Source organism: Clinocottus analis, unplaced genomic scaffold (assembly GCF_023055335.1).
Source record: "Clinocottus analis isolate CAN_PGR_092001 unplaced genomic scaffold, fCliAna1.0.p SCAF_6, whole genome shotgun sequence".
Taxonomy (NCBI): Eukaryota; Metazoa; Chordata; class Actinopteri; order Perciformes; family Cottidae; genus Clinocottus; species Clinocottus analis.
The window spans coordinates 9154400-9179376 of NW_027176218.1; the positions used below are offsets into that span (position 1 = coordinate 9154400).

The 24977-nt window shown below is 38.9% G+C and overlaps 1 protein-coding gene and 1 long non-coding RNA gene across 2 annotated transcripts; one reads left to right on the forward strand and one right to left on the reverse strand.

Moving 5' to 3' along the window:
• Window positions 1-7834: 7834 nt before the first annotated feature.
• On the reverse strand, window positions 7835-20005 carry LOC137804503 (uncharacterized). The gene is made up of 3 exons (XR_011080140.1): window positions 19923-20005; window positions 16409-16481; window positions 7835-8715 (listed from the first exon to the last, which is right to left on the reverse strand). It is a non-coding gene; the product is annotated as an uncharacterized lncRNA (long non-coding RNA).
• Window positions 20006-20185: 180 nt separating this feature from the next.
• Window positions 20186-22408, forward strand: foxb1a (forkhead box B1a). Its single transcript, XM_068603287.1, has one exon. The coding sequence runs from the start codon at window positions 20504-20506 to the stop codon at window positions 21443-21445; it is 942 nt and encodes a 313-aa protein (XP_068459388.1). The 5' UTR covers window positions 20186-20503; the 3' UTR covers window positions 21446-22408.
• Window positions 22409-24977: the final 2569 nt, after the last annotated feature.

The window sequence follows — 24977 nt, forward strand, 5'->3', positions numbered from 1 at the left end:
AGCCCCCACACGACCCTCGCTGTGGATGACGAGATGAAACACAAGACCGTTGTGCCTGGAGGAGACTCGGGATAACGAAATAATCTTTAATCTCTGTCCCTTCTAGGCACTTTCAACACCTGTTATTCTTGATGGCATTGTGAGTGGGGGCAGCTAACAGATTCATTTTACTCCTGGTAATTATTACACTAATTATTCACTTCGGTGTGGGGTGATTACCAGTCCTCGTTCAGGTGAATACACGTCCGCTTGCACGCCAGCTGAGGCCAGAGCAGCTCGGTGGAACAGTTGTTCCACTCCTTTTTCCCTTGCAGATATTTGACCTTTTGTCATGTTTGCAATCTGTACTTTGGGGGGAAGGGAGAAAAACAGCAAGAAACTTTTAATTGCTCAACAGAAACAGGAGTGAAAAGCGCAGGTTCTGGCCATCTGTTCAGCCAACACCATTTCTTCAGCAAGGAAACTTCATATTTAAACGGGTTGGATGGTTCCAACTATCCTGTGGCTCTATTGGGGCCTTACCCATAGCAGGGTTGTTGCTATCCTGTCCTACGTAACGATGATACATTATTTCTGTTAAATTAATGAGTACCCATAGTATTTCGTCTCGTTCTCATCAATGATTAATGAATCAAGATATATTCTTTTCATTTAATGGGATGCATTTATAATCATAGCTTGGGGGTTCAAAAGCCTTTAAGACAAATATTTCTGCTCTTTGACTAGATTTAATTCAATTAGTACACATCAAATACCATGCCTCCATTAACAGATCTTTCATGTTCAAAATGAGCATGAATTTTACATCTGTGGTCATATTAAAACAATTATTCTCATTGTGTGAAAATATGAAAACGGCATAAGTAATTTCCCTATATTGTACAGGTAGTGGTGAGTTTGATCTGATGGATATTAATGCCGGCTGTGATGTTCCCCTCATCACAGGCTGTTTTAATATGAAATGACTCTTAACAGAACCCGTTTAAACGTGAATTAAAATGATTATAACCCAAAGGATCAATTGGCAATGAAAACGGCGCAATTTACCGTTGACATTTTGATGGGAAATGTTTAATGTCTCGATCACCATTTCACACTACTTCGATTTTTTATGTTATTCTTATTCTCAACAAAACTCTGAAAAGACAAAAAAGACAAACTATTTGTTAGTTAGTCTCTCAGTGATTTCCAACTTTCCCTGTTTGTGGCCCTCGGCCTCAAGCCCATTCATTAGTAATGAAGACGTGAACGTTAAAAACAGGTCACAAATATTTACTTTTTATTTTGTATTTAGGTGAAACATAACTAAAACAGCTTGGCACCGTATTTGGGAAGCAAACATTACTTAAACAGAAGAAAATTGAGTTTTTCTATGGGATTCATAAACAAGTGAGTTATTTACAACACCATACAGTGTTAGTGGGATTGTTTGTCAATCCCACTAACACTGTTTAACAAACACCCCACAGCCCCTCATCACCGCCGCCCTGCCCAATGTCCTTTAGCTGTGATGTAATTACTACAAACCTTGTAATAAAGGAGCAGTTTAGTCATTGAAGCAATACGTTTCACAGATGTGAAATTGAATAGTTAATATATGTTAGTAAGATACATTCATTGTTGTTTTTAGTCTTTTAATAAGATTTGTTGGCAATTGGATGAATACAGATTATCATAATTCAAGCACAGAATCTAATATCGACTTTATGGAAATATGTGAATTTACAGTAAACACATTTACATTTACACATGTAAAATAAACTCAAGTGTCATGAAGAAAGGAGGAGAAAGAGCTCACATTGTTTTTTCTTATTAACATAATAATCCACTGATTTAATTCAGTGATCCGGGTATCTATAAAAAGCCTTTTACACATGAAAAATGTGATCGAAGGAACTTCAGTATCATTCAAGACTTATCCAGTTGCCTTTACATCCAACAATAGCTCTTTTAACTAAAGAGAAATATCAGATACTGCTTTCTAATATTGTTGGTGTACACACACTAAGTACAATATTTCTTGATGTAACACCCACTCCCATGTTCTGACCAAACTCATCCACCTACCACTAACCTCGAAGAAACTCAATGACAGAAAAGAAAGTTTAAAAAAAAAAGAGTGGAATAAAATGTTATTCTCTGCCGGGCCTCCTAAAGGTCAGGCCTCACTGTCTCAGAAAGCACTGCTGAAATATAAATGCTCTGCAACACCACCGTGTCTGCTGATTGCTTTACTCTCTAGGCAATGTCAATTTTGTGAAAGTACTTGCAGATTAAGTCGGCAGGACGTCAAGGGCCCTTGTAGAAGCTGCTGTCTTGTCTTATCGAAGGGTCCGAAAGCCCTTGTCTATTACTGGAGACACCCCAAGGACAGATGTTTTAGGCTTAGGGGGGTGATGGAGAATAATAGCACATTAGATTCCTAATGTCTCTCTGATGCAGGACTCGGGGGAGACAGAACTCCAGGGTAATCCAAATTCATCTTTCTCTTTCGCTCTGCTTCTCTCCCTCATTTCCTCCTTTCTTTCTTCTGTGTCTTCGCTCTAACCAGACTTGGGTCCTCTCTGCCTCTTGAGGTGCTGAATCGTTGCCTGAAGCTACAAGCCACAGTCCATTCATCAAAAGCATGACCCTCTCCAGTGAGGGACAGGATGCTGTATGGACTAATGAACTCAGTGCAAGGTATGAACACATGTGTGTCGTATCTCTGTACATAAGGGAGGGTATTTTTTTATTCTTACAGGCCATCACAACACATAAAACACACCTGTATCATATTTCAATCTAAAGAGGACAGCCCACCTCTGTCTGGTGTGTGTCCTTGTTTTTGATGTGAAATTATTCCACTAAAAAACAACATTAAAAGATTGAATATCATTGGCATGTATCCGGTGTGATGCCCATTGGTCACAACAGCCGATAAACATGCAAAACAGATGGATGTTTATGTGTGAAAAAGCACCTGCAGGGACAGACATTTTGTCATTCAATATTTTGCAACTCTTTTCGTACAAGGCCTTTCAGCTTGGTAGATGTATTCCCATTAAGCTAATATGTAATGAACAGCACTGTGGTAGCATTCCCCTCTGGAGGCTTTTTTTTATTGTCGTACATCATATGCAAATTGGGGATAAAGGGATTTTCTTTTCTTTTTTGTGCCAGCGTGAATGTATGGTGTACTAAAGACATGCTAGTAATATGAAATCCCTGCACCCCCCCCCCCAACTACACCTCACCACCAGCATGGAACCCCCACCCCCATCAGGCCAAGGGTACACCTTGATGAGTGAAGAGGGAGGCTAATTCAGTCCTCAGGCTTAATTAATCCTATGTCTCGTTTGATGAATGGCTCCCAAATTGTGCTGTAATAGTGTTATTTTTTGTGAAGGGGGCCGGGGAGCACAGTGTTGACACGAAGCTATAGGAGAAAGTCAAAGTCGGGAGTCCGAGAGGCTGGACTTGGGGCTTTGTTTGCAAAGTTGTAGTCCTCTGTGGACAGTTTAAGCCCTGTCCTCTGACGTCAGCACAGCTGCAGAGAGTGATGGTACGCTGCAGGGAACATGTGTTTATGGATTTCTCCTGGCTAATATCACTCTAGGAGTCCGCCTTTGTCAAAACTGACAAACCCAGCGTGAGATGAACATGATTTGTCGTCTGTAAATACACACAGTGGACCTGTGACGTTCTCTCTTTTCAACATGAATATCTGCCTCAAGGGGGCAAAACATTACAATGATGAATCCCATGTTTGACTTTCTAACGAGAGGTGCCTAAACTTTAGAAAACCAACATTTTTTCTTCATAATGAATCTTTTCTTTATATTGTAACCCTAAATTGTTCAGTGATTTGACCATGTTTATAGTTTAATGTAGAGGTACCTGAGATATGCTCTGTCTAACTTGAAAGTGTAATTTTATTGAACAATTTTACCATCATAGGCAGACTACCAGCAGAAATGTAATATAATATTATTGTGATATGTATATTTTTTTCCTGCGCTGTAAATGTGCTTTACACCATATGATATGAGTCCATCCACAGATTTGGGCCTCCTGCTTTTGCTCTGTTTAATATGAATCCTGCAGTCACAAAGGGTTCTGCTTTAACTATGCATTGTGCTAACAGAGGTAGCACTTAAAACTAACGATGTCATAAATTTTTCTGGCTAATATGGCAGGCGTAAAGGGAGCTTTGGCGGGTGGGGTGAGGGTCTGGTGATTTGAGAGGAAGGATGATGAGATTCGGTGGCCTAGCCCAAGCAATGAACTTGATTAAACTAATCTCATCTCTATCAAAGCATCACTCTGATCCCCCTTGTCCCATTATTCATGGCAATGGGATAATTACATCGAGATGCATGGGGCCAGACAGGCAGCACTGTGACTCGGGCCCTCAGACCCTAGGCTATGCCTCCACTAGTATGTGGCCTGTTCATTTTAAACACAGATTAATTATGGTCAATGGGATGGTTCACATCTGTCACTCTTAGTGAGGAAAAAATGGAAATGATTGCTGGGAGATGATAGAGGATGTATATTAAGTCATCTGCTGGTTGGAGGTCCAATGTGGATAAATACAATCAGCATTTTGATTTGACATCAGCACAATGATTGTCAGAATAATGTGGAAAAACTGCGTCAGTAAACATGATAATGTCAATGTTTACAGCTATTGTACCAGACAGCTCACAACCCTGTCTCCTAAAACCAAAGTATACAGAGATAATGACAATTGACTCTAAATATTTTCTGCCCTTCTACACCTGAGCGTTTGTGTATGTGTGTATGTGTGCATGTGCGTGTGTGTTCTACAGTGCTTTTGTAATGAGGCTACATGCCAGTATATCTATATTTAAAAATGACACGTCTTAAATAGTATATTTGGTTGAATGAAACAGTATTGAGAAAGAGTTCAGAATTATTTTAACCACTCCCAAATCAGTTCACTGAAAAATGCAGTGACATAAATCATATTCCCCATATGGTTGGATAAGTTCATTGGTAGTGATGCAGTACAGAAAATACAACTGTTAACATCCAAGAGAAACCCATGCATAGTATTTTGCTTTCTACAATATTTAATTACACTTAAAACTCTCATGTCCTGCATGGAAAGACAAACTTTATATAGCATGCAGAATGAGCCCATCTATGTTGATGCTGATAGGTAACATATTATATTTAACGAAAGTCCTGTGGTTCTCCTTACAAATATTTTCCTTTTCAAGTCAAATGTTTTTAAATTAATAATGCATAAATAATTGAGTAAGGGAATATTGTGTTAATTATGTAATCAACTCAGAGGTGTCTGTGGGACAGCACTAACGCCTACACACATCAGTAGTTTATACTGTGCAATCTTTTCAGGCTCTTAAATTTTCTTCATCTCTGAGACTTCTTTATTTATTGTGACTTAATATAAAATAACAAGTAAGGCCTTTCACCTTCAAAAATAAATAAAAGCCAAGCAGTTTAATTGCATAGAGTGTGTTTTAACAGGGTCTGTGTTTTTTATTTTATTTTTGTTTGGATGGCTGTGTCAAACACACAAATTACAAATTTTCATTCAGTGAAGCAGTAAGAAGTGATTCCAGTTTGTGTAGGGTTCCCCAACACACACACACACACACACACACACACACACACACACACACACACACACACACACACACACACACACACACACACATCCCCAAGGGAGTCCTGTGGGACAACAGGCAGGGGTGAACAGACACAAGCAATAGACACCAAGCCAGTGTAATTGTCTCCTGGAGTGTTGTATGTAGTCTGCTACGGTCAGAGCTGTGTGGCCCTCAGTGCTCGTCTGCAGGTTGTTTTTACCATCAAAATGATTGGGCTTATTCCCCCGAAAGACCCTAGGATGTTTTTCTCCAATTCAGCCTTTCAACTGTGTCCCTGAGGACTAACATCGAGTCACTGACAAGTGACCATACCACTTGAAACTAACATGATTATTTGGTTGCACAATGTACTAGCTCTCCTATTCTGTCTCTCTCTTTTTTTTTTGATGTCGCCATCACCTGGAAATATACTGTTTTGTTGGTAGAATACAGATCAAAACCAGCTCCACAAGAATATATCTGTAAAATAGAGTTTTAAACAATATATTTACCAGGCTGTGCCCAGGGTTTATGTGTAAAATGTAATTAACAGCCTTCTCTTTGTGCAGTAATTCTTTATATTTGGATTTGGTCCAGTTCAGTAAACATGCTCTCAGATGCAAATTGTTTTGCTGTGTTAGTTTGTATTGGTCACCTTTCATTGGACCAGCATTTTAAATGCTTTGACAATTATAGATTGTAAATTAGGAATATTTTAACCTTGAATATGGGAAGTGAAAATGAACAGCCTGTAACATTATGGAGAATTTATTGGCAGAAATAAAATATAATATTTATTACTATGTTTTCTATATTAGTGTATACATTTCTAAAACTTTATAGAATTGTTGTGTTTTTGTGAGCTTAGAAAGTGCCATTTATATTTACATAGAGGAGTGGGTCTTCTTCCACGGAGTCCGCCATCTTGTAGCCCCATGTTTCTACAGCAGCCCAGAGCGGACAAACCAAGAGAAACCTAGTTCAATCGGCCGCTATGTTAACAAAAGCACAGCCTGCAAACCTCAGACAAAAGCACTTTTTCCCCCTAACGAGCTAAGACAAAAGCAATCTGTATGTCATCTGTTCTTATGTTTGTTCTTGTAATGTTTATATTAGTTTGTTCTTGTAAATTTCTCTGCTGTTGGAGACAAAGCAGCTCAGAGGAGGACAGCGGGACAGAAGGAATGACTGATACTGATTGATGTCTATGTTCTTCATTCTTTGTAAACTTCAAGTTGTTGAAGTAGTTGAAGTAGTTTTTATTATAGTAGGTATTGTAAAGGTTTTATTTGATTTTGTAGTAGTTGTAGTAAATGTATGTATAGTATGTAAATGTGATGCAAATTTGTATCCCCCATGCTCCTATTTCTTCCCCCAGAGGGCAGAGTTACGAACAAAAACTGAAGACAATGGAGATTATTTCCCTTCGTCCACGTCGTCCAACAGTTTCTAATGTATGAACTTAGTGCCAAGGATTCAACACTATTTCGTGTCCATGTAAGTGTTGAACAAATCCTTGCAGACACCAAATGTTAAAATCTATAATATCTTTTTTTACTGGACCCTGACAAAAACATAACATTTCTTTAATGAGTGCATCGGCTCCTTTCATTTTAAGCTGTAATACTCCTGTTGTGATCCAGTGTTTTTAATAAGTTCTAAAAATCAATTGGAAGTCTGTATCTTTGTAGCTTCTTATAATTCTTATACAATTGTAAATTAATAATTTGTTTGCTGAGGAAATGAGGACGGTAGAATATCTTGAATTTTAAAAAATGCCACAATTGTGACATATATTATGTACTTTCAATAGTGTCTTCGTCAAATGTTGAGAATATAAGAACTTTCCTCAAGCTGACACTTTATTCCAATAAATGCATTCAATCATGTGGATAAAAAATTAAAATACAATAATCATCAACTTTATGAAACATATTGAAGTGCTACCTTTAGAAACAAGAAACGGGGATATATATATATATGTATATATGTATATATTTATTTATTTATTTATTTATTATGGTGCAAGGTGCAGTCAGAACAGAATAATGTTCAATCTGTGACGGAAGAGTTTTTGCTTTTCTGATGGCAATGGGCAACTCAGGTTTCAGCAAATGTAACAACTTTATTTACAGAGCTTTTTTAACAGTTACAAAGTGATTTTCAAGAAAATTTCAGTAATAGAATAAAATGATAAAGAATCGTCTCAGCAGGTTAAGCTCCAACAAGCAAGAAAGGCTGATGTCTAAAAGTCTGTAGTGAGAGGATCAAGTCCCAGCTCCCCTTTTTGTTAACCAATCTTGAAATTCTCCCAAGTTTTCTCAGGTGTGTGGAGAGAATACATTTCTTTGCTTGTGTTTCTTTACTCTCGGTTCGTCCAGCATGTTTCTACTTATGAGCCTCCCTGTGGTTATCCAGCTGCTATATCTGAATTTTCGAACAGATGGAGACACAAAAAATACACATTACAGGCACACAAGTTCTCACCGTGGTTGCATATGTCGGAGCGCAACACGTGGGGCTGAGAACAAAAAGACTGAACGGAGACCTCCACACGATGGATTACACACAGACTGGCAGAGAGGCAGTGCACGGAAACAGCAGCCTCAAAATAGCACTGTTGAGCAGGAGGTGGCCCTCAAAGTTGACTTTGAGATTGTGCACATAAAGAGGTGAGGAAAGGACACGCTGAGCACAGAGGAAGGCACGTGTGCACCAAAAACAGCACTTGATATAATTTTATTGGAAAAAAGGGTGGAAATCCTTTGAGTGTGTGACAGTAAAAAGTGTTAAGAGTGACATGAGTCCGTCCAGGGCACTGACCAAGAGGTTAAAGTCCTCCAGTCATGGTTGTCCCGCATGTACTGCAGGTTGAGTCCCTATACCACTCCCCAACGAGGCTTCCAATATTCACTTTTGATTAATATAGATGCTCTGGGACAGCCCTAATGTTTCAATATTCAACAACATTAAACCCAATGCAGTTGGTGATGAGAAAATATATCCTATCTCAGAACCTAAGCACAAAGATGTGTATCAGTTGGTCTGTACGTTCCTCTTCTTCCCAGATGTCATCCATTGAAGCTGCAAATATCTGTGACAAAAAAAAAGCACCTGTCTTAACATGAAAACATACAACAATAATACAAATAATACAAAATACAAAAGTATTGAATGTATACTCACAAGTATTGTTAGCATGCTAAACAGTGTATTACAGAAGAAGTACATCCATGATATGCACCCAAAAGTTAGCATTGCGATCCGTCAATAACTGCAAAAAAGGCACTGAAAAGTGGAGAATGGCATAATGTTATGAATAGAATGACAAAGATACGCAGGATTACGATAAACCTGAAGACGCTTTCATATTTTTTGTTAGTTTTTCAGTCTTCATCACTGGAACACACTAAAATTCTCCAATATGCGTAATTTACGCACAGCATGGATACCTTTCCTAATAATTTATGCCTACCAACATGGCAAGTTGCGTATAATATGATCCATAATTGTTCCAGTAATCACAAAGCTATAATGAAATGGGTTACAGACCAAACAGGGTTCAATCAATATACACCCACAAATCTTTAAGCCACTGAGTAAACTGATATACCATCACAACTATACCGCCTCCTAAAGGTAATATATTATCAACAAAATCATATTGGAAATCTTGACTGTAACTTACATTACCACACAGCAGGACTCACATTAGCCATTTGACAGCAAGTAGCTTCATTATTTAAATATATTTTTTTCTGTGACCATATAATTAGATCAGGACTAGAACGGACAGTGAGCCATGGTCGTTTAACATAAGCTTGTTTGCGGACCAAAGTCGTACAGTATACAAACAAAATGCAACTGTCCTGAGATCGGAGAAGTGAGCCTCCACTTCAGGGTCTTTATAGGCCTTTACAACAGAGGCATCAGAGACGATTTACGACCCACATCAAGACGTCACAAGGATTTTTGTTAGAAACTGCGGTTATTGTGTGCATTTCGTCAGAGCAAGTTAGGATCAAGTCTGACTCTAATGTCACAGGCATGCAATGTGCGGCAATCGATTCTGCACAGGACTGGCTCATCTCAAATGAGGCTATTGGTTACTGGCTGCATAACGCTAATTTAAGCTAGTTTATTATCGCTTCAAATGTCATCAAAAGTCATTTGAATGATGAAAAGCATAACAAAACAAACAAACCTATAGTTGTTCAGACCAGCTACCTAGCCTTTCTAGATTCAAGCGCCAGTTTGCATCATAGGCCACAACTTTTAGCAACCTGGAGCCAATCAGAGGCTTCCCACCATGCGCACTGAGTAGGATGTCACACATGCACAGAACAAACTGTGTTTTTGTATGGGGTTTTGGTTAGATGCCTTAAATAAGGTCAGTTGTAACACAATCTTTACAATATTTTTTTATGCTAATATGTGGCTAAATGTGACTACAAAACGTCATCTCACTGACTAGCCCTTCATAGCCTCGCTGAGCGCGCTAACGATCACGTGACCGTGTGTACTTTATTTGTAGCCTAATGTTAGTGTTGGAGCCATAATGTAGTTTGTTGCTTTCCTTTATCTTTTAGGGAAACACAGGGTGAATTGAGACTTGCAGTTCCTGCATTTGAACACAGGGTGACACTTTCGTTTCAAAAGGCCTACAGGTAAGGGCCTGCTCATTGGAACAGGTGTGTGGATGGGAAGCAAAGTATTTTTTGACAGTGGGCGTGTCAATATTATCATGTCTTATGGTATCATGTGTTGTGCTGTAACATGTATGATTATTTTTAATTCAAGTGTATTGGACATTGCGGATTCATGCTGTGGTGTCACAGAGCACGGAATAAATGTATTGAAGGAGACAGTGATGGAATGGACATTTGATATGTTAGTGGCTTTCTGAAGACTGTTGGGTTGTTTGTTTATTCTAAACAGACAAATCCGTTATCATAATTCAACTGTAAGCTGACTACCAATAGACCGTGTTGATGTTTGTTTGTGTGGCAGTTTAACTTCTGATTTACTTCATAATTTACAAGAAACTCCAGTTAGTGTGCCTGCTGAGCTGCTGGCTGGCTCTTTAAACCAGCCTGAGAGCAGTGGGGGGGAGTTGGATGGGGACTGGGATCTTGAGCAGACGTTATTTTTACATGGTCCTTAGCTTGCAGCACTCGTGTTTGATTTTCTAATATAACATTAGTTGTCGGGCTGGATCAGCAAACTTTCCTCCTCAGTTGTCTCTCAGCGTCGGGGACTTCCTCAAATCAGGCGGAGGTAGCTATCTAGTTTATGACCGAACTCAAGGCTTCAAAACCGTCAGACAAACCGATGGGTGGTGTCGATACATACTGCCAGCTGTAGCTATTCTTCCTTTTTGGTCTGAATATAACCACACCACATTTATTTGAGTGTAAATTATGGAGAGAGAAAAAGCTGTGATTATAGGTTAAATGTATAGCTAGAACATAAAGTTCATCTGAAAAAAATAATTGTGGATTTATTAAATAAAAGTGTCCTAACATCCCTTTTTTAAACCTATTTTTAAATTATTTAAAAATATATCTAAAAAATATATTTAGTCAATATATACTGTATATAAAATTTTGATTTTACTCTTGATACTTGAAGTCCATTAAAATGCACCAAATTTGAATGCAGGACATACACTTTATGTTTGGAAAAAGCAAAGGATATGAGTAGTTCTTCATACTTCTAAAGTATGAGTCATGCTTTTATGTCATGCTTAAATGGATTAACTAGCACTAAATCCCAGATTTTGGGATGGTGTCAGCGCTGTAACTCTCACATATTTCTAAATTCATAATCTAAAAACAACAAACCAACATCAGGACTGCATGATGAATGCATCGCAGCTAAACCACCACACTTCCTGTTTTTGTTTGGTTGCGTGTGCATTACATATTTTCACTTGGGTCATGTATTAGGTAAATCAATGTCTTTCAACCATGGTCATTAACAGCAAAATCGTTTCATTCCCTTTTTCTCCATCAAACCACACTAATCCTGATTTACACAGTTTAAAACCTTGGCCGCATCCCTTACCTTCCAAGGAGATAGGGTAATTAAATTGGTACTTTTTACAAGTCGTACTCAATAAATCTGAATAAATTAACAAGGCATTACTAAGACTGCTACATTAAATTTGCATAGTGGGTTTAATGAATATGCAACTGCAAGTGAAAAGGTCTGCTACTGTGAACTCTTGGAATTAGCATAACTACTTCCAGCATGTTTCTTAAATAATGCTCTCATTTGCACATCACTGAGTTGGCTAATTCTAACTTCAGTCAGTGTAGCCTCATAATTAAGACTCTTGCTTTAATTTTTAATGAAGTTTATGTTACATCAATCCTGACAGTAATGAGAGGGACATGGAAACAAAAAGGCTGCTAATAATTAAATTCACCAACCAGTTTGAGGCGTAGTAATTCCTGAGGAGAAATTACATGACTAATTATTAATTTGATATTCATACCATTCCATGAATATAATACTTACACAACTGCTTGTCTTGGTGCCAGTTATGCTGAAATGCAAAATGCCGTTTCACTGCCCCCATGACTGGGAGGTCTCACATGGATTTTAGTGCACAATTAATCATGTTGACATTCACGATTAAATGCTTTTTATTGGTCCCAATTTATGAGGCCATATTACCTGAGTTGGTTTAACGCCTGTTGAAGTCTGTCAGTGAGATGAGGACATAAACAGAGTAATGATTGAATAACGGTGCTGATTTGAGAGCAGTTCAGAACTGGAGCTGACTTTCACCACTTTAATTGAACCAAGAAAATACTAACTTTAAAAAAGGCTGTTTCTCCCAGTCGTCATAGCTAATAACTTTCAGCATTAAGAAGTTTGCTTAAATATGTTCTTCCTGTGTTCGTATGAGACTACATGAACTACAACTTGCAGAAAAAGGATTGAAAAATAAATGAATAAGACAAAATTAAATTTAGACCTTTTTGTGACAATGACCATGTTGACCTTTTTATATTCTGATTTTAATGTATTGCTATTTTTTTGGCAGTTTTCTGTCGCATCTTTGGTTAATCAATTTTGGGTGTCGACTTTTCTGAAGGACTTACACTCATTGTCTCCCACTTGTTATCCCACTTATCCAATCAGAACACACCACTGAATTATTTGGAGAAAAAAGGTCAGGATCAGGTGTTGTCTCTGTCATGTTGCTGTTTGACAATCATTCACTGCACTCTGTCACAACGCCCACCTGCAGTAGTTAATATGGAAATAAATAAACCTTTGTTAATTTTTGCATTCTGCCATTTTTTGTTTTGCAAGTCAGGATACAAATTGTGGAAAGCTATAGAAGTTGTATTTAGTGTGTGCACCAATACGTTCAATGCCATCTGTCGACGATATAAAAACTTTTTGGAGAAAGTGGTAATATTTCCACCAAAGCTTTGAATTTGTTATTGTGGACTTTTTGAGATCAAATCCTGATAACAGTGTGTAAAAGTGTATTGTGTTCTTATCGTCTGGCATCTGTACCCAGTCGAGTATGAAAAGGCTTAGAGATGTAGTGAGGAACGGAGATACTTTTCATCAAAATTGTTCTACATGTACATCCTCTCATTTTAGTTGTCACGACAACTGTCTATCCAGCTGAAAGTTAATTATTTGGGATTGTAATAGCTTTGTTTTAGGCAGGGGAACTGAACATTTCCCCAGCTGATAAGGCTGTTAATACTCTGTCGGTGCCTACAGTAGCTGTGACCGATAATAATTTCTCCTGGCATGCAGCAGTAGCTACTTGACATTTCATAGGATTCCTCCTGTGCTTTTTCCATCAGTGTCTCATAATAGAGTAAACCTCAACTCTAGATTAAACTTGTTTGATAGAAATGTAATTGCATACGTTTGTGTGCATGCAGTCTGTGTGTATTTGCCACATATAATTCAAATGATTTGCCACACCTGGAGTACTTGTTCCTGAGCAGGTCAGAGTCAACAACATTATTTTCAAGTGTAGCCCCTTAAGGGTTTAGTAATCAACACCACAGTTCATCAGTTCTATCAGTACTATCCTTCAAAACACACTTTCTCATCAGCGACAATGCCGCTTCAAGAGCCCTTAATCAACAGGATTTCAGACACGTAAATACATATTTCTCTCTAGATATTAGCCATGCTTTCCAAGGTCCTTGGCCGCGAGCTATAGGGGTTGCATTCGTACACTGACAGAGTCAAAGCCGCCTGGTGAAATAATGATGCCGAATCGGCATTGTGCCCTTCCATGCTTTTAAAGAAGCACAAATATGCAAGGCTCGCCTTAATTAATATGACAAAATCCTCCTGCAGGGTTGTTTCATGTGCCCTTTTGATTAGCCGTGGATTAACAGGACCTTCATGTTTTCCTCACTGCACCCATGTTTTCAGCACAGGTTAGCTCCCCTATTACTAAACAAATGAATTAGTGCCTGGAAATGTGTCATGCACATTACCTTTCAGCAGGAGGCACATTGAGCTGGTCAACCATAAAGGAGCAGCGCAAAGCGTACCATGCAATATTGCTTGTTTGCGTTTCTCTTTAAAGCTCTTTGTGATTTACTGCGAGGCTTGTTTATGCTTAGCAATGCAAATGTGAGTCTTACAGCAGCATATATCACACACCAATTAAAATATACCAATAGAAGTGGCACTTGGTGATTGGTCATTGTGTTAGTCACCCAGGAGCAAAGGACTAAGCATTGCCTTGGTGACTGCAGTCCTGTCTCATAAAATACAAATACTAAGTGACATTAAAACAAAGTACAGGTCCTTGCCTCTAAACTAAGAGCCACTGAGGAGATTTAGGTCAAGTTTAAGTTTTTGAATTGGCCTCTCTTCTGTTTTGACAACTGGACGTGCACACATGGATTACGTTTGCAAACTTTCTAAAATAAAAATGTCCTGTGCTATCTTTTCATTCCGTTACCTTCCCCGTGGGTGTCCCAAGCATCAGCTGTGTGTTTTTGTTTACGTGTGTTGTAAACACTCCTGTATTGTTATTGTGTATTGTGTTGTTCTGGTCTTTGGCTCTGTTTGCCACATCCTTGGAGACCAGGCATTTCCCTGATGTATAAGATGAAAGACAGAACAAAATGCCCCTCATCTGGTCCCAGTTGGTTAAGCGTGTTCTGATCACTGCCAAGGTCTGGATGAACAGAAGCCACATAAAGGACCGTGCCTTCCAACCACACAAGCTCACAATAAAAAAAGGATTTGCCTCAGTTAAATGTCTTGCACACGAACCCCCAAAGGAGAGACGTGTTGGTGGCGTTGCCGAGGACATGTCTAATAAACAACAATATCAACGTTCTCTGAATTGATCCCAGAGTTCAAAGCTTTTCATCCCTCGCTACCTTACAAACTTGTAAGTTATTTGAGGCAAGCAGTCAAAGTTTATAACAGTTTAACACCATTTCTCCACATTTCCAAAAAATAGTAGAAATCTAAACAAAAGGAGAAGTGAAGGGTTTAAGGTTAAACATTGCATTGACCTCAAAATGTTGTAGTTTCATTTAAAGTGACCCAATTTATTTTTCCATTTTACACTCAACATGTCACCTGTTATTCGAGTGTGTTGTACGTCAGGATTGAATATCACAACACAGTTCAGGGAAACTTTGAGAATCTCCCATACACCTCCAATAGTATCACTTCGTCCTGTGATCCTTGCTGCACAGATATGCTTATCCACCTCAAAGCCTTCCACCTCATCTTCTATCCTCTCAAAGGTAACTCTTTGTATGTGATTGAACTATGTTAATTCATACCTTCTTTTTTGCATAATAGCTGTTTTATCTTTCTGCTTCACAGTGAAATTTCATTCTTTGTTGAGTTTGTTGTTAATATATTATGATCTCACATTGCTAAATATTGCATTATTCTCTCATTTTCAACATACAGTAACTGAGAATTATCGTTCATACGAAACTAGATCATTAGTGGGGGCTTCTGCATGTTCTTTTCAATATTGAAATGGACTCTGTCATATTGTTATTCTGTTTTTTCCTCTCATCTTTTTGCATTTACATTTTTTTTCTTCCTGTCTTACCACGTTCACAGCGACTTTCTTCTCGCTTCTTGCGCCTTCCCTTTTGTATCTGTCAGCTGGCTGAGTATCATATGTAGTTTAATAGGATGATTTGTTGTTACGGAGTTATCTGTCACCAAAACTAAATGATGAAATGAGAGTGTGAGCGGCACTGTCTTGTCTTTTATGAATTATGCAGTGGGTCAGGGGTCGCTGTTTTGGTTACAGTCGACAGCACAAACACGGACCTCAGGTAGTACACTCATCAGTCCTGCTGTTTCTCACCATATGGAGTCAATGAACTGGGACACCCCTCCTACACACACACACACACACACACACACACACACACACACTTCACATGCGCCTGCAGATACAAATTCATATAATACAGTAGAAAGATGAATAAATGTGTTTTATATTGTCCAAAGTTGTCATATTAATGCTTCAAATAACAGAGACTCATTTAATTATTCTTGTAAAATCATAGATAGATAGACATATATTTATATATATATGTATATATATATATACATATATATATATATGTATATATATGTATGTATATATATATATATATATATATATATATATATATATATATATATATATATATATATATATATATATATATATATATAAATAATGTGAGGATGGATGCATAGATGGATGAGCATGTTTGCAAGTGGCAGTATATAAGATTATATACTATGTAGATCATTACCATAACAGAATAACCAAGGTAGACAGACTCCAGAGCCTGTCCCCATCTTATGGTCACAAAGTGAAACTGCTGCCTGAAAAAAAGGAGATCAGAAAATGAAATAGTTAGTGACCTGGATACATTAATAAAATAAAAGCACAATTGATAATTTAGTGATCAACATTTCTTCCTTTTTGCATGACTTTCAGTGTTTAATTGGATGAAATCATTCACACACAAATTGAATTAGATGTTCCCGCCTCTGTGCAATTGAGATATCTGTTACAGATGATGTGGCGTATAATGAATGCCTAATTTATGTAATTAGACCATTAAGCATAATCCGAGCATATGTTGTAAATGCCCTGAGGTCTTCTTCCAGGTACTCCCTCTGATGTCACCCAGAAACAACTAATGGGGCGGCTGCTGCGAAGACTATAATCCCGCTGTTTGATAAAATCAACAAATAAAAAAAATAATACATTCACCATATTATGACATCGAACATTGAGAGCATGCTTTTTTTTCCTCTGGATTTTATTTTCTGATCAAAAATGAATATTCAAGAGGGCAGCATGTGAAGATGGCCTTTAAGTGTGAGTATGCTGTTATATAGGCTAAATTTGCTATTGAGGAGGTTATTGTGAGAGCCCTCTGTCTGCTAATTAATTGTCATTCTGCTGCATATTCATACCTTATCATCAGCGCGTCCTTAATTGCACCATAAAACATCTCTGGGGGCTGAAATCACTACGGACTTAATTAGCAGCGCGGGCCTATTGGTTGAGTTGGAGACACATTTAGCAGCAGACAACAAACTCCACCTGCTTTCACTGCACGTGAGTTTTAAGGCAGAGGCCAGATAACGTGTCCCTTTAACTCCACAGGCCTGCTCGCGGTAATGTGCATGACAAAGATAGAAGATTGCGGTAATTTAAACTCATAATTCAGTGGGATTATGAATGTTTGTTTTGAAGAAGCGAATTTGTTCACGTCTAGCAATGATTTGTCTATTTATAGGGTGATTAGTGGCCTATATAAATATTGCCTGCAGTCAGCAACCATCATACTCTGTAGAACTTGAAATGGGAACGTTCAAAAAACCAAAAACTCCTCGAAAAAAAAATTAAAATCTATAAAATGTTTTTAAAGACCTTAAATAAAAGTTGCAGATCAAATGTATATATTCATTTGTATTATTTCATAATCATTTTTCCAACTCTGGCTCAGCCCTTAAATAAATGTTTTCCTTTTTAATAACCCTCATCTTTAAATTTCTCTTAATCGTTCCCTGAAAGGCATATATTTCCCCCTCTCCGTAGGTCTGGGTGGCAGCATATCTCAACTCATTCACTGTGACAATATTGTTTGGCTATCATTCGCTGCTTTAGGATGAATGGCATCGATCCTCTTTTAACAACATTTGTTTCCTATTGTGTTCGGGGGTGCAGCAGAGGAGGGCAGACGTGTGAAAGTGGCTGTTTGATTCTCTTTTTCATCCCCATGACCTCAGCTTTTGTGTCTCGTCACCCTGGGAATGTCACGCCTCACTACTCTACTTTAAGATGTTTCAGAAAGTGCCCTTTGTTTTCGCTCCTCTTTTTTTGAAAGCTCACACAAAATTGTTCTTGGTCCCCCTCCTGCTATAAAGGATACTTCAGGCAGAGGCACGGTTCACAAGTGCAATGCAATTTGGCTTATCCCAACCTTTGTTCGGGTTTCTACAAATGACCAAACATAGTGCAGACTTGATCTACTGCTGCTTGAACTCGGGAGTTTGGGAGCAGCTAAAAACCCTATTCAGATTCAGAGTCATGGTGGTATTTTCAATGTGTGCATTCGACGGGGACAAAAGGTCTACCAATATCCCATAACCCTGAAGCTCAAAAAGCCACTGCGTCTGTGTGTGAGAGGATAGGAGAAAAAAAACTCTTACTGCTCCTCTGTGGCTCGGCTGGTTAATGCGAGTGTGGCGGGAGCACTAACTTGTCTTGACGGGGCAAACATGAACACATAAGTTTCGAATATGACCTATTTAAAGAAGAAAATGTAAAGTTAAGAATCATGCGTAAAAATTCTAAATAGTCTGTGACATTCAAAGGAATTGCTGCATGCTTCAGTGTTTGCAGTTCCATTTTAATAGCTCATAATCACGTTTCACAATCACAATTTTCGCCCTTAACAAAGGCAGTCTGACTGCTGCGCGCACGGTATATTAATCTCAGTGGATCCCAATAATAGGCTATATATTTTGAAATGAAGGAATGAATAGGCTGGGTGTCAGAAGGTGTTTGGTACTTGGCAGTGTGTTGTCATTATCCGCGGTGTTTGAGATGGCTCGAATGGGCCACTTCCTTTTGGACTAAACCTTTTCAGCTCAACATTAATGGGAAATGACAGGTGTTAAAAGGCACTCCGCAGGAAGAAAAAAAAGTCATGAGCTCGATAGACGTTTTAGACTTGACACTAAACAAATTGATTTTTTTTTTTACAATTATATAATTTTAAGAACAATTTATAGCCTTTAATAATATAATGTATACACGTAGGTATTATAGTTAGCCGATGTATATGAAATAGCCCTCTCTCTTTCCTTTGCTTTGTTTGTATTGGTTTAGGGTTTCGGGTTGTTAAACAGTGCTTATACAGCAGGAAGGACGCTCCTGGTTTCTGGGTGAAAATAGCTCGGTGTCCCCCGCAATGCGATTCTTTTCGTAATCCGTCAGACTGGTGATGGGGTGCATTGTGGATTTATGGGGGGAAATTAGCATAAATTATGAGCAAATCTGCGTGTGCGTGTGTGTGGTCCCCGCATTGCAAACCCTCCAAGCGGAAAGGTGGCCCTGGCCAAAAGCTTGAATAGCAATAGCTCAAAATAGGCTTCCCATTTGGTTTTCACATTCATATAATTGACTTATGGATATTTTATACAGTTTTCACCACACCATCCTGAAGGGTTTATTTGCATTTCTGAAGTACTTTTGAATCTTCTTTACATAAACACAATAGACCTGACTGCCTCATGAAGTTTCAGTTTGAACAGCGTTGTTTGCATTGTGTTGATGTTTTCATATCGTCTACTTCCTCTGCGCAGCTCTGGGCGAAATTAGCTGAGAAAAACTAATAGTTGGCTCATCAACAAACTTGCTCGTGGCAAATTATGTTGTATGGCAATTCGTAAACAATATTAGGCTTTAATTAGGGGGAAGCGAACTGCGTTCTCGCAACATTTTATCTATAAAATAAGTTTTCATGCAAATCCACATCATAAAAAAAGATTATTAGCGTGCATAAAACACTTAATGGAAAACTGCACCCATTACACACCTTACTGCACAAACAGGATTTTTTTTTTAAAAATTTGTCCACCTATAGATTAAATACAATGTGCATATGCCTCAACAACAATATGGTTAACAGCTAGTTTCGTCCCAAAATAGAATAAAATGACAACACACCATGTCCGTTCAAATTCCAAACATCTACACTCGTGAATTGTAACTGTACAGTCCGCTGAAGAAGTATTAGCGCATACCTTCACACACTGAGTGTCATCGCAGTTCAATTCCGGTTGCCGAGCCTTTTCACCCCTTTTTCTGTCTTCAAATGGAAATGATTTCCATTGGCCCAAGGTGTCCATGTAAATAGGTGTAAATGAAACCAGATTATGCCTTCCTCCCAGCCCCCTCCTCCCATGGCAATTGTCATGTGATAGCAAAGAGGTGGCACATTAATGGAGCGCCTCTACAGGGGTCTTTTCTGCTCATGTCACTACATAAAACTATCAGATGCTTAGAGGAAGGCCATGGAGGCATCCACTTAGCTCGTCTTATCCAGGACGCCAAATGAAATCTATTCAGCTGTGCTAGTGGGACCATCTGACTTACTTTGGCAGAAAGACTTACAGCAGCCGTCACTCCATAAATGTGCACCGTCTGCCCGCCTGCACACTGCAGAGGCGCTCTTTCCGGCTGTTTTCCGCACCACGCAACTCCAGCTTTGTCGGTGTCGAAACTTTCCTCGGCGGCTTTTTTCCCCATGAAGAGCGGCAAGCTTTCGTCAAGGAATTAAGAGAGAATACTTTTTTTTTATTGCTTTTCTGAAAATATATCGAGGATGCCTCGCCCAGGGAGAAACACGTACAGCGACCAGAAGCCACCTTACTCCTACATCTCCCTCACTGCCATGGCGATCCAGAGCTGCTCAGAGAAGATGCTGCCTCTCAGTGAAATTTACAAGTTCATCATGGATAGATTCCCTTATTATAGAGAAAACACTCAGCGGTGGCAAAACTCTCTGCGACACAACCTGTCCTTCAACGACTGTTTCATTAAAATCCCGCGGCGCCCAGACCAGCCGGGCAAGGGCTCTTTCTGGGCTCTGCACCCCAGCTGCGGGGACATGTTTGAGAATGGAAGTTTCTTGAGACGACGCAAAAGGTTCAAACTGTTGATGTCAACTGACCACCTGGCCCCGAGTAAGCAGTCGGAGGCTGCGCATTACCTCCAGCAGCAAGCCAAACTGAGACTGAGCGCTCTGGCAGCCACTGGCACACACCTGCCCCAGATGTCAACTTACAACCTCGGAGTGTCTCAGTCCTCAACTTTTAAGCATCCGTTCGCCATCGAGAACATCATCGCCAGAGAGTACAAGGTCCCGGGGAGTCTGGCGTTCTCCACCATGCAGTCCATGTCTGCCGGGTACCCGCTCCACAACCAGCTGACGACAGCCTGGCCCCACATGTACAACACCAGCATGATTGACACGTCGGGCCCCATCTCCATGGCGAGTGGCGACTACAGCGCGTATGGCGTGCCCATCAAGTCCCTGTGCCACGGGGGACAGTCCTTACCGGCCATCCCGATGCCGATCAAGCCCACCCCGACCTCTATGGCCGGGTTCTCGGCGTTACCGCCACACATTCCCGCGTTTCTATCAAACTCTCCGCAGTCGCTGAGCCCGACGTCCCCACAGACAGCGACGAGCCAAAGCAGCCCCGCCACCCCGAGCGAGACTCTGACGAGCCCCTCCACACTGCAGTCTGTGGCCGTGCACTGACCGGCTGAACTTTCCCCACGTAAACGAACTGCTGGCCGGCTCCCATGGCCCTCTTTATCAATCCCAAAGTTTATATTTTCTGTCGTCGGAAACTATCAAGGCGAGTTGCAGTTGCATATCGAATTATTTGTGTATGTGTCGAATGTGTCGCTTTAAATTGTGTCATAAAAGTCCAGCACAGAATCGCACAGCGAAGTATTTGCTCTTGAAAATATAAATTATTTGATAGTTCTATTTTTCAGTTTATTGTGACATGTGAGTGTTGAAAGTGGAGCCACCGATGGAGATCCAGGGGTCGTTTTTTTTGGCACCATCAACTCGGATTTGCTTGCAATTCCCTTGGCAGTTTTTCAGTTGTATCAAATAGCAAAACTTTTGCACCGTTTCTGTGTGTGACCACTGTAATGTCAATGAAATTGCGAGGCAATGGCTCTGTGTTTTTGTTTGCTTTTTAATACTGGAATGATGGATAAGGGTATACCAAATAGGAATAGGATTTAGATTTGTTCTTATACCATCCCTGTAAAAAAAGAAAGCAAAATGAGTTATCATAACTTTTCAAACTGGAAAAGTAGTATGAGACATCCTCAAAATGCAAGATGTGAATATTGCAAATAACTGATACTGAAATGTTGTAAAATGCACTTTTTAGTTTTATGTTTTAGATATCTATTTTCCAGAAAATGTTCTGTGAAGCATTTAATTTAAAAAGGCTGTGGTGACCATGTGTATCAGATGCTGTAAATTTGTACTTTTGTTTTTTAGGTAAAAGCATGCATTCAAAACATTTGTGTTGGTACTGTTGTTGTTATTGTTGTTGTTTTGTTTTTTGTTTGATTATTTTGTGCAAGCATGCATGCTTTCGAAAAGTGTGCAAACAGTCTGCAATGAGTTGGAAAAAAAATGGTCATCAAATATTTTCTCATTAAAAGTGAAGTAAACAATCAAAAATGTTTCTGAAGATTTAATCGACAATGTCACATATTATTATTATTAGCATCATAATTATAATATTTTATTATTGTAAATATATTTATTAAATTGGCAAAACACTTTTTATGATAGCATACATTCATTTTCACACCAAAATAATATCGTCAAATAATATTGCCAACAATAATAATACTAATAATATTAATACCAACAATAATAGTTTGATTAGTCGTGTATCCAGATCTGTGTTATTTCAGAGTGCTGGAGAGAAGCAGAGGGGAGAGAAATGAATCGTGCAGTCGATTAGGATGCATGGAGTTGCGATGCCATGGTCACAGCGCAGACAACCGGGCTCATTCATCAAGCTGTGGGCTAAACACAATTAAGCCCAACAATAAACATTTAGAAAAGCTGCACACAGTGTCCGAATTAATGTCGTTGCATACTTCCGCCATCAAAACTCAAAGAGCGCAGTAAAATGTGTCGGGCAGATTATTGTTTCAAATAAATGTTTCGATCTTATAACAATGTTTTATTCTTGCAGGCCTAATTCAACAGGTTTCAAAATAAAGAAAGAGAAAAATCTGCAAACATATATTTTTCATTGTATAATTCGATTTATTTTCAGGATTAAAAAAACAACGCGCTTTGGCTGCCTCCCCTATAGAAAGCAGCAGCCTATTTCGGGGTATTAAACAAATACATTAGAATTCCGTCACTTTATACAATCGAGTAGATCAAATAAAGGGTCTCGGGCCACTTCATTCTCCCTCATTCACTTGAATTGAAAGTGCAAAGAATAGCAAACTTAGACTGGGCCACCAATGTAGATTTAGCCTTTTTTCAGCAAGACAAAAAGACTGATTTTTCACAAACACATTGCTGACTGGGGAACTAGGAAACGAGCTGCAAGACCCTTTTGGAATTTAAATCCACCCCTCCCCCATGGACTGTTTGGACAACAGTGTTAGTTTTTTCTCTCTCCTCACTTTGTGCATTTGTGTGTGTAACATTCATTCCGAGTCTGGGTGATTAAATGTATTGACACTGTAACGGAAGATTACAAGCTTTAATTTTGAATCAGATTACATTTTTCTGGCTGGTCGTTACAATTACATTTAAACCACATTAACATGCATCTGGAACTTTTCATTATTGAGCACATTAAAGCAATGAAACCAGCAAGTGAAAAAAAAAAATCTGTAACAAATATATATATTTACTACACATTTAAACTCGTGCAATTTTTTCCATTAAGTTGGATTTAAGTGTACTTTGTCTTATTTGGTATATATTGCACTGTTATAAATAAAATGTTAATAATACACAGAGATGAACGTCTGGAAATAACCTTTGTGAACAAGAAGTCATTCATTGTAAAGTCATCCCAAAATGTTTAATGTATAAAAACAGCCATGTAAATTTGATGTATTATGTTATACTCTGTCGCAGAAACTCAAAGGAACCTATCCTATAATTCTGTTTTAAGATGCACTAGACTGGGCGGATGTTTCATACAAATTACTGAATGGTTTCACATCATGGAGCCAGCCTAGAAAAGGGCGTTTTTTGGCAGTCAGTTAATTACTAGCTGCAATAAACCTGAAGCTCATCCCAAATGTTCAAATGAGCCATTGAAGTTAACCCTACAAGAGAAGGTGTGAACCCGCAGGTTACAGGTGGGAGAGAGAGAGGAAACACGTTTGACCACTAAACTCATCTCAAACCTGTGTTGGCAAACCAGTCTTAAAACAATAACTGTTTCTGACACAAATACTTTTTTTCATCTGCAAACATGATCTGTGGTTTTACCTCGTATAACATTGATTTCTTTCCACATTACAAATACAATATGTTCTTGCTAATTCAGCCTATGTTATCCATATTTTCGGTAACATCAATATGAACTCAGTTTTAGAAAGCAAGCCGGCGTTGTCCTTGTTCTCTCAACTATGTTCCACTTAGACAAAGAAGAAGGTCATCTTAGGCAGGGGATGAAATATAGACCACATGCAAAAGCCCAATGTTGTAGTTTAATTAAAATAATTCATTAAAGTGGAGGCCCAAGGTAATTAGCATGTATAATTTATGATTTGCTTAATGCATGCAGGCAGTGGCCTCCGCAATAAACTCAACTTAACCTCAAGTAGGGAGCTGATACGGACAGGGTGCTGTTATTTACTATGTGTTTATTGTTTGGATATTTGTCAAGAGAAAGCAAGTGTTTCATAAAACCCTGGCCGTTATCTGGCTTCCACGGTACACAAACAACTTATTTGTTTACGAGTTTATCTTGTGGATTTATGCTCACTCATAAGAGGAGCTGTCAGTTTTGTTGTGAATGAGAGATTTGGGGAATTTCCCTCCCTTTTTTTCTTTCTATTTAGCGTCTATGTTAGCTACTGGTCACTAGTTGAAAACTAGTTGGCTTTTCGAGCTGACAGAATGAGGACATGGACGAACACCAAGGTAGCTCCACGGCGCTCCCACAGCAGGCAGACTGTCAACGTTGACTTTTAGAAGAAGCAAAATAATCAGCGATAGACAAAACTTGCATTAATTACGCTCTGCAAATGTGTCAATCCTTGACAAGCCTTTT

Coding starts and splice junctions, on each gene's coding strand:
- foxb1a (XM_068603287.1), top strand. CDS start 20,504: ATGCCTCGCCCAGGGAGAAACACGTACAGCGACCAGAAGCCACCTTAC.